Genomic DNA, 9878 nt, shown 5'->3' with positions numbered 1-9878 from the left:
TGCCTCTACACAGAAGTATAAACTTAAACCCCACCCAAGTTAGGCAGCAGGAGTGCAAGAGTCAGGCTCTCAGCACAGGAGAGGCAAACACAGAACAGCAAAGGGACCCTCAGGGATCATCCAGATCACCCTGGCCCTGCACAGACACCCCAACAATCCCACCCTTTCATCCCTGGGAGCCTTGGCCAAACCCTCCTGGGCTCTGCAGCCTCAAGGAGCAGGGCTGTGCCTGATCCCTGCTGGGCATCAAACAGCACAGGAGCCTGTGGGCACCATGGCACTCTGAGCCTGGACCCTGAACACTGAAAAAGGGCCCTCTGCAGGGGATTGATTTGCCAGAAGACACCAAAACTCGAGACACTTGAAGGTTTTTCCAAAGGGAAATGGGGTATTTTAGCAGGGAAGTTGGACTAGGATGACCTCCAAAAGGTCCCTTCCAGCCCCAACCTCTTGGTGATTTATCTCTTGCCAATAATAAATGAGAAATAAAGAGAATCCTACTTACTGAATGAGCAACATTCCCTTTCATATTTAAATCTTCCCTGGCACTTTCCCAGGCAAGAATTAACCATCGCTTGTGGGAAGGGACAGTCTGAGGTAGGATGTTAGCAAGAAATAAGGACGCTATTTTGATGATTTTCATATTTTAAAAGGTTAGGCTTGATGTCACTTAATTTTCTAACTGAGCAAATCTGAACAAGCTGGGTCTGCTTTTACAATCTGTGTCTTCACAGATAGAGATTGAATATATTATCGCTTCTGTGAATACGCTTATCTTCCAAGTTTACCTCTCCTGGTTAATTCACTGGGCCTGGTGGAGCATACAGGCTTTTGGAGGGGCAGAGACAATCCCTGAGACACAGAGTCCTCCTTCCTCTTTCAGTGCTGAGCACCAGAAACACCCAGAACACACGGGGAACACGGCGCAGGCTCCGGTGCCAACCCCAGAGCACGTCTGAGGGTTTCATGTATTTTTTTGGGCTAATTCATGGTTTCCTGGGGGAGAGGGTTGCCTGCAGGTTTGGTTTGCTCCGTGTCCTCTGTGGGAAAGCACAAGGAGCTGGGCAGGGCAGGTCAGGGGTCTCATTACTGGGACCCTCTGAGAAACTCTCCCCAAATGAGAAGAGAACCAGGAGCAGGGCAGACCCTTGAGAAACTCCCCGAAATGATGCAGAGGACCCGGAGCAGGCAGGGCAGACCCTGCAGGAGCCACCACTCCCTGCTCAGCTCACCCACAAACAGCTTTCCATGTGGGAATGGAGGCTCGTTCCTGCAGTCGGGAAAAAAAAAGCACGAAACTCTGACCCTCTTGCCTCCCTCGGCAGTGCTCGTGAGTCCCCTGAATTCGGGTATTTCTGCCTAGAAAGGGGAGCTTCAAACAAATCCTCACTGTGCTGCTCCACTTCCACTGTCCTTGTGTGAAATGCTTAATAAGCTGTTGTTGTCTTCACATACTTTAATGAGCTTTGAGTGTCTTACTTGGCGTTTTATTTTGCATATAGGAAGCAAGTTCACTCGCTTTATTTATTGATTTAACCCCTGACAAATGCTCTGGCTGCCTGCTGCTGTGCAGGTTGTCTCAGTTGAGATGTCGTGATAAGCATTTCTTGCCACACAGAGCAGAGCAAACTGCACTTGAGCAAATACACTCTGAACGAATAGTATTCGGGAAAAAAAATCCATTCTCAAGAATTGTCACGAAAAATACTTATCAAGTTCCTGGGAAGGAGGCTTGGTCTCTTCAGAGAGCGGCTAAAGACGTGTCTGTGAAGTCAAGATCCCCACTAGGACTGGAAATTAGTCTTTCATGCATCAGTCACCTGGACAGTCACAACAGCCCCTCGCTGCACCGCTGTCGGAGCAGAAGCACCACTTTTGCCGATAACATTCCTGCCTGGAGCCAGAAGGGCCAGCCGGGGCTGCCTGGGGCTGCACCCGCCCTCCCGGCCCTTTTCTCCCCGGGGACTGCGGGAGGCAGGCAGGGAGAGGCCGGGACAGGCAGCCCGTGCTCGGAGCTGCGTTCCCAAAGCTGCAGGGCTCCGATGGGACAGCCCGGAGCCCGCAGCCCCCCGGGAGTGGGGCACCCCCGGGCTCGCCCTGCGGCCCCGGCCCCGCTCCTCAGGCACAAGGCGCATCCTGGCAAAGGTGAGAAAAAGCTGACTCCACCACGAAGGGTCGGGACGTCAGTGACAGCAGAACAACCTCTCTAAGGAAAATTTATCCATTGTAAACTTGAAAAGTGGAAAGGTGGAGAGAAGCGGTAGAAAAAATAAAGGGGGAAAAATTTAAGGAGACATGAAGAGGAAGGGAGGAGAAAAGCACGTCTTCACCTTCCTATCTTCTTCCTGCAGTATCTCCCCGCTTCCCTTTCCTACCCCCGGTTCTCACAAGCATTCCCAACACACACTTGGGATGATACAGGACCCAAAACCTCGGCAACTTTTCTTGGCTTGACGCAGCCTTAGCGGGAAGCGACGTTCCACCGACAGAGGTTTTAACGCCAGGGATGCTGACGGGAGAGGCGGGGGGCTCTGCTACCCGACTTGGGGCGTGCTGCTGGGGCGCCCGGCTCGGGGGGCCACCCCCGCTGCCACCCCCTGCCCGGCTGGGGCAGGGACAGCTCCGGTCCCGCAGGCCGGGTCCCCGCCCGCCCCCGCGCACAGCGCGCTGCTCCCCGCGCCGCCCCGGGGCCCCGCTCCCGAGAGCGCTCCCGCACCTCTCCCGGGGCTCTCCCGCCGCGGGGAACCGGGCCGGGGCCGAGCGGGGATGGGGAGCGGCACGGGCTGCGGAGATGGGATGGGATGCGGGGATGGGATGCGGGGATGGGATGCTGGGTTGGGATGCGGGGATGGGATGCTGGGTTGGGATGCGGGGATGGGATGCTGGGTTGGGATGCGGGGATGGGATGCAGAGGCAGGGATGCGGTGCGCGGGGATGGGGCTCTCGCCGAGCCCCCGCCGGCCCCCCGGAGGAGCGGCCGCCGTTACTTAAGCGCATCCCGGCGGCGGCGGGGGAGGCGGGGAGCGGCGGGCCCGGCGCAGGGACGGCCCGCGCCCCTGCCCGTGCCCGGCTCGGAGCGCGGCGGGGGCGCGGGCGCTGCCAGGCGACGGGCGAGCCGGGCTGCGGCGCGGGCAGGGCGGGACGGGCGGCGGGAGCAGCGCCGTGCGCCAGCGCCGCGGGGCCCGGGCGGCTCCGGGCGGCTCCGGCGGCGGCTCCGGGCGGCTCCGGCGGCGGCTCCGGCTCCCCCGGCCGGCGGCCCTGCCCTCGCTGGGCGGCGGGGGCCGAGCGGCAGCAATGGCGGCGCGGGGCCGCCGCCCGCCCGGCCGGCCGCGGCTTTAGGAGGGGACGCTCGGGGCCGCGGGGCGCCGCTTTCCGCCGGGGTTATTTATTCCTCCCCTCTCGCTTAAGTTGCCAGCGGAGCGCGCTGGCCGGAGCCTGCCCCCGGCCCCGCGCCGCGGAGGTGCGGGGCGGCCATGGAGAGCCCCGCCGAGAACCCCAGCAAGGCGGCCGAGTACCTGAAGGAGCTGAACAAGATTATCGAGACGCAGCAGGAGCTGCTGGAGAAGCAGAAGCGGAGGATAGACGAGCTGGAGCAGCAAGTGGCCAAGTTGTACCACGAAAATGCCTGCCTGCAGGACGAGCATCACCGGCACCTGGCCACATGCCGGCTCCAGCAGGGCGTCCCCCCCGCGCCCCCGGGGGTGCTGAGCGCCATCCAGGAGAACGCCAGACACGAGAAGTAAGCGCTGTCCGCCTTTCTTTGCCCCTTTTTTTGCGCGGAGCGGGGTTTCCCTAGCGGGCTTTCCCCTCCCCGTTCCCGGCCGCCCGAAGCTGGAAGCAGCGGGACTCTCCGCGGGCTGTGCCCGGGGCGGCTCGGGGGGACAGCCGCGGGGCACAGCACAGGGCTGGCCGCAGCCTCTGTCCCCACAGCCCCTGCGGGTGTCCCCCGTGTGTCCCTCGCTCCCTGGCCGGGCTCCCGGGGGGTTCCGAGCGGGGCTCCCCGCCCGCTGTCCCTGCGGCCACCGCCGCTCGGGGATGCCCCGGGCAGAGCCGCGGCCCCGGGGCGCTGCCGGCAGCGGGGCGAGCCCTGCCCGCGTCCCCGCCGCCTGTCCTGCCGCTCCGAGCTCCGTGGGCACCGGAGCCAGGCGGCGTGGGGAGCCCCCGGGAGCGGCCCTTGGCTCCTTGGCCCTTGGCTGTGGCGAGTGATCCGGCCAGGGGGCAGTAAACGCTGGCCCGGGCCAGCGGCAGCTCGCCCCGTTCGGGCCGCCTTCGCTGCCGGCCGCCGCATCTATCCCAGCCTCCGTAAGCTGTAATTAATCGTCGGCGTTTCCCCAGCGCTGGGAAAGCCGCTTAGGTGCGCGGTTCCGAAGCAGCCGGGATTCGGGAACAGCGAGAACTGAGCTGGGCGCGTTCCCGGCGTGTTTTTACTTCTGGAAAAGTGTTTGAGGCTCGGCTTTCCCGGAGCGGAGTGGGAAAAGCATGCATGGGATTACGAGCCCACTTGGCAGCTTGACACGGCACAATGGGCTGTTTGTGATCTGCTGCGCTCGAATTCCTCGGGTTTATAAAAATACAGACGCGGCGGCTCCCGGCCGCCGGCAGCCCCCGGGACCCGGGACCCGGGACACGGGACATGGGACATGGGACATGGGACACGGCATCGCCCGAGGGAGGACGAGCCCCGGACCGTGCTCCGGCCGTCCCGCTGCGGGAGGCACCGCTGGCTCGATCGGGAGCTGCCCGGGCATCTCCCTCCGGAGAGCCGGGATAACCCGGGAGCTGCCCCGGGTGTCGGCAGGGTGGAAGTGCTGCTGCTGTGCTCGGAGCCGGCGGTGCTGGTGCTCCGGAGCAGCGTTTTCTCAGTGCTGCTGTGGAAGCTTCAGAGGGGTCGCTGGTCACTCACTCAGTGGCCCCTTTGCTTGCTCCTGTCCCCGAGCCTTGCCCCTGCCCAAGGGAGCAGATTGGGAAGTGGCTCTGTCTCCCCAGCCCCCTTCTTGCTGTCAGTGCTAACAAGGCGCTTTTTTTTTTTTTTTTTTTTTTTTTTTTTTTTTTTTTTTTTCCTGTGATGCTGGGGTAATCACTTCAGGCTTTTTTATAAACAGAGATGCCTCTCCGAAAGTAAATAGGTCATTTAATAAACTGGAGAGCATGCTGTCATTTACCAATCAATCCCTTAAGGAGAAAGAGCTGTTTCCAGAAAACATGGAATATTTACACTAATCCTATCCTATGTCTCCATGTCCAGTACCCGAGGATTTTTGTGGCTGCGTCTGTAGTACAGGATGTCAACTCAGCTATCTTGTCCCATTTGTCTCTTGCAAACGACATTACCAAAAATTGTACAAATGGCTTGCCTTGTTTGATGATATTTCTCCTCTGCAGCCCAGGACTCATTTGCAGAGCCCTCCTTGGGCAGGCAGCTCTGGGGACTCGGGAGGCTTTTAAGTCTCTTAAGTGGATTTGATGCTGGGATCAGAATTAATCTGGGATATTTATGGCAGAGTTGTATTGCTTTGAGGCATAGCCTGGGGGCTTAGTGGGGAAGCTGGGAACCAGCCCTGTGCAGCTGGCCTGGCCCTTGGCCCACGTGCCTGCCTGGGGAGCCTCAGGGCCACCTTCGGCTGAGCAGTGCTGCTGTCCCCTCTCCTCCTCCAAAACTGTCCGCCCTTGGGAGGGAGCCCCTTCTTCCCTGCAGGTGGCCCTGCCTGGCTGCCTGGGTCACACGTGTGGCCCTGGCACAGGGCTGTGGCAGTGGCTGTGGCAGTGGCAGTGGCACGTGACAGTGGCTGTGGCAGGGGCAGTGTCAGTGGCACAGGGCAGTGGCTGTGGCTGTGGTGGTGGCAGTGGCACAGGGCAGTGGCAGTGGCTGTGGCAGAGTCAGTGGCACAGGGCAGTGGCTGTGGCTGTGGCAGTGGCTGTGGCGGTGGCACAGGGCAGTGGCACAGGGGTGTGGCACAGGGCAGTGGCTGTGGCAGTGGCACAGGGCAGTGGCAGTGGCAGTGGCAGTGGCACAGGGCAGTGGCAGTGGCACAGGGCAGTGGCTGTGGCAGTGGTAGTGGCACAGGAGTGTGGCACAAGGCAGTGGTGGTGGCAGTGGCACTGGGCAGAGTCAGTGGCACAGGGCAGTGGCAGTGGCAGTAGCAGTGGCACAGGGCAGTGGCAGTGGCACAAGGGTGTGGCACAGGGCAGTGGCAGTGGCACAGGGCAGCTGCTGAGGCCCCACACTGTCCAGGAGCAGGGACAGGAGCCACTCATGACATCAGTTGATTCTCTGGCTGCATACAGAAGATGGATGTTTTAAAGACTTCTCCCCGTGCCACTGAGCTGCCTGACGGCCCCGCCTGCAGCTTCCAGGGCTCTGTACTCTGCTGTCAGCAGCTCAGCCTCAGTTTCCTCAGAGCCAGTTGTCCCATTGGGTGGGGATCCCCTGTGTGCTGAAATTCAGTGTCAGGTCAATGACAGTGACGCTGAAATGGGCACTGCTCTTCCTGACACTTCTGTACTTCAAAGCTAAAAAAGAATGGAACCCTTTTTAAAGGAGACCAGGCTTCTCTCAGCCAAATACACCAGGGCTTTTGGAAGTTGTCTTGTAGCTCGACTTGAACAGTTTTTCTGAACTGCTCAGACTCGTGTCCTGCAGCAGCTCCACCTGTGTGAGGTGGCTGTGGTTCCTGACAGGGCTCCGTATTGCCAGATGGGGTTAACTCTTATAAAAACAAGTATGGAAGAGTTATATGAGATAATCTGGTTATGGTTAGGTCTTATACTTAATAAAAGATAGTAACAAAACACCAAACAACAAAATCCTCACAAGTTCTAAAAGTTTTCAGTTCTTACAGTGGAAGGAATATACAGGTGAATATAGGAATATAGGTGAAGACTGCTTAAATGATTTGGAAAAACTGGTGTAGTTGTAGAAATTCTGTAGCTTGTGAACTGATAATGAGCCCTGAGACAGACTTCTGGAAGAAAGACACTCAGTCTAATAATATGGATATAAATATATTAAAATAATCTGGTTTATGCACTTCCAGAAAACCCCAGAGTGGGAAAAAAGTTTCTTTTGTGCCAGTTGCTGATGGAAGAAGGGAGGGAGGAGCAGAGGGCTGGGTGAGCAGGTGCAGGTGTGCTCCTTATCCTACAAGGACAGACCAGAAAAGGTTTGGGGGGGGGTCTCACTAATTTCACAATGATCTGCTGAGGGCAAATCCACATTAAAATGCAGCGGCGGAATTGAGAGTAGCTGATTGTGAGGCTTTGTTAGATGTGATGAATCAGCATAGGGAAGATAACGATGGGTGTTTAACTCCTTAAGGTGTTTAACTCTGAGTTGCATAAGACTAATTTTGAGTGAATCCATTTCATTTCACGTTTGGGGTGCACCAAGAGCCTCGAGAGCTCAGCTCCTGGGCGTAATTCAGTAATGCACTTGTTTTTTGGGGGGTGGAAACCCAAATGCACCGCCCTGTCTCCCATCAGCACAAGGACAGTTCTGTGTGTCTGGGAATCCAACACCGGCCCCTCGCAGCTTGGGGAGGGATGTTTGTGCTTCTCCTGATCAAGTTTAAAACTGTGCTGCTTTTCCACGGGGAAAGTTCTGCTTTTCCACTGGGAAGGTGCCTGCTGAGAGGCAGAGGAGGAGGGAGAGCAGAGCTGTCTGAAGGGGCTGTTGTTTGCATCTCTCTCGGGATCCTGCGCCTGGCCCCGGCTGATTTATTTTTAAACGAATCCGGGGCCGGTTTTGTTCTCTGGGGCCCGAGAGCCCCGGGGTTTGGAGCTGTGAGACCCGCCGGGGTGTCTGGGAGCTGCTCTGGCTCCGGGCGAGGTGTGCAGGCCGCGGTGGAGTGGCTGAAGTTGTTGCTCTGGTGACAGTCACATGCGAAGGCCGCCTTGTGCCCTACATAGCGCGAGCGTGTGGCTTGGCCTGTGGCTGTGGGAGCTGCCCTGCCACAGCCCCAGCAGCAGCACCGCGCTCTGCGTTCCTCCACACGCCAGCACGGCTGCCTTCTCCAGCTCGGGTTGTGTTTTTTTTTATTCCCTCCAGAGATGTCCTTTGCTAAGACAGACTGTGCAAATGACGTAAATCCCGTTTCCCTGCCTGCTCTGCTCTGGAGCAGCGGCTTGTTTTTGTTTGCTGTGCTGGAGCGGAGGTACCCAGCATCTGCTGCTCGTGTTGGGCAGGCTCCTGCCTTCTCCGCCTCGCTGGCAGCAGGGATGGAGAGCTGCTGCTTTGGCTCCTGCTCCTCCAGCAGCAGCGTGGGGCAGTGTGGGTTCTGGCTGGGCTAATGGGGAGTGTTTTGCAGTGCCAGTGCAGCTCCTGGCACAGCATCACCTCCGCATGTTTATCTGCCTGGCTCGTGGGGAATAGATCCCTCAGGTTGTGTCCAGGCTGAGCAGGTCATTCCTCCAGACTGCTCCTGGAGCAGGTGGAGGTGGTGGGATCCCGGCTTTGGGCAGAAACTCGCACCTTCAAATAACTTAAAAGGACCCTGCTCGCTTCATTTTCAGTCCCCAACTGGAGCTGAGCCCTGAGGTGAGGGTTTCACACTGAGAGGAGTGCTTTTTGGTTTTGAAGCCCTCGTTTTGGGGTCATTAGAGGGTTTTGGACAGCAGCACAGGGGTGGGCAGCCCTCAGAACAGGCATTTGTGGTGCTGGCAGTCTGCAGGAAATCAATAGAGAGAGGACGTGTAAGAAGATGTGAACTCGCTAACTAAACTCAGCTAAATTATTTTGGATCTCTGAAATATTGGCACATTCTGGTACTTAATATCTGCTGAACGTTAAGCTAAATGATAACACGTAAAGACAGATTCACTTGAAAACTGATGTGTGCTGTGTAATTGATAAACCAGGGCAGGGAGGGGGGTGCCAGGAGCACAGTGATGACAGAGCAAGGGCTGGTATCAGTAAAGTTCCTGGGAAGTCAGAGGGAGGAGGGAGAACGTGGTCCAGAAACAGAAATACCTGCGGTTTGGGGAGAGAAAACCCAGTGGAGCAGAAAGTAACTCATCCTATAACACAATAGCTTTAAAGATGGTTTGAAAATTTGAAGTAAATATGTCCCATTTAAAGCAGAGCAGTCCTAAAGAATTACCAGGACTTGCTGCATCTGGACTCCTCCTCTGATGAAGCCTTTTGCTGTGCTGACACAGAACACAGCTTTTGAGCCTCCCAGCTTTGGAGTTGTGTTCTGAACTTTAAGAACAAAGAATATTTTCCTGTCTGTTGGGGCTTTGATGGCCTTCCTTATGAATTCACTGTCGAGGAAACTGAAAAGTGCATCTTCCAGAGAGGCACTTCTGGAAAAGATGTGGCAATGTTCACGGATCCTGGGGAGCTGCTGGGATCACTGAGAGCCAGGTGTGTGTCTGAACACCCCCTTCCCTCTCTCCCCAGGCCAGCCTGGATCTGCTGTGTGCACACACAGACACACATGTGTGGAGCCCACAGAGGGACACTGCTGCCTGTCCCCATCCAAGGAGGGCGAGGGAAGGCCTCTCCTGGTCTGCAGTGCCAGTCTTTGGTGGTTTTTATCAGAACCCACAGCAGGGAGAGCAGCAGGACAGCCCCTGCAGCAGCTCTGCCTGCCCCTTGGCTTCTCAGAGCTCAGCAGCTTTGGGTTGGTGCATCAGCCAACAGCTTTGGGGTCAACCCTAAAAGTCAGTCAGTGTTGCTGCTGAAGAGCTGAGCTCCCTGCAGGGTGAGGGGTGCTGAGCTGTGTGACCAGCCTTTGGGAGGAGGTGAAGAACAGACATGCACATTCCTGACCCTTGCAGCCTTCCTGCCCTGGTTATTTGCTTTGGAGGACAAGTCTCCTTCAGCCCTTAGGGAAGGTGAGTTCTGGCAGAAAAATAAGTTGGAGCTTTTTTGAAAGCCT

At 57.4% G+C, this 9878-nt stretch overlaps 1 protein-coding gene across 2 annotated transcripts in view; it reads left to right on the top strand.

The window, feature by feature from the left end:
* The first annotated feature begins 3289 nt into the window (after positions 1–3289).
* IQSEC1 (IQ motif and Sec7 domain ArfGEF 1) overlaps positions 3290–9878 on the top strand; it is a 272859-nt gene continuing 266270 nt past the window's right edge. For both annotated transcript variants that reach the window (XM_066326971.1, XM_066326974.1), the window contains exon 1: positions 3290–3739. In XM_066326971.1, the coding sequence (XP_066183068.1) occupies positions 3474–3739 (266 nt within the window). In that variant the 5' untranslated portion in view covers positions 3290–3473. The remainder of the gene's footprint in view (positions 3740–9878) is intronic.

The sequence above is a fragment of the Sylvia atricapilla genome, chromosome 11, assembly GCF_009819655.1.
Source record: "Sylvia atricapilla isolate bSylAtr1 chromosome 11, bSylAtr1.pri, whole genome shotgun sequence".
Classification (NCBI taxonomy): Eukaryota; Metazoa; Chordata; class Aves; order Passeriformes; family Sylviidae; genus Sylvia; species Sylvia atricapilla.
This window is presented reverse-complemented; position numbering and strand designations above follow the sequence as displayed.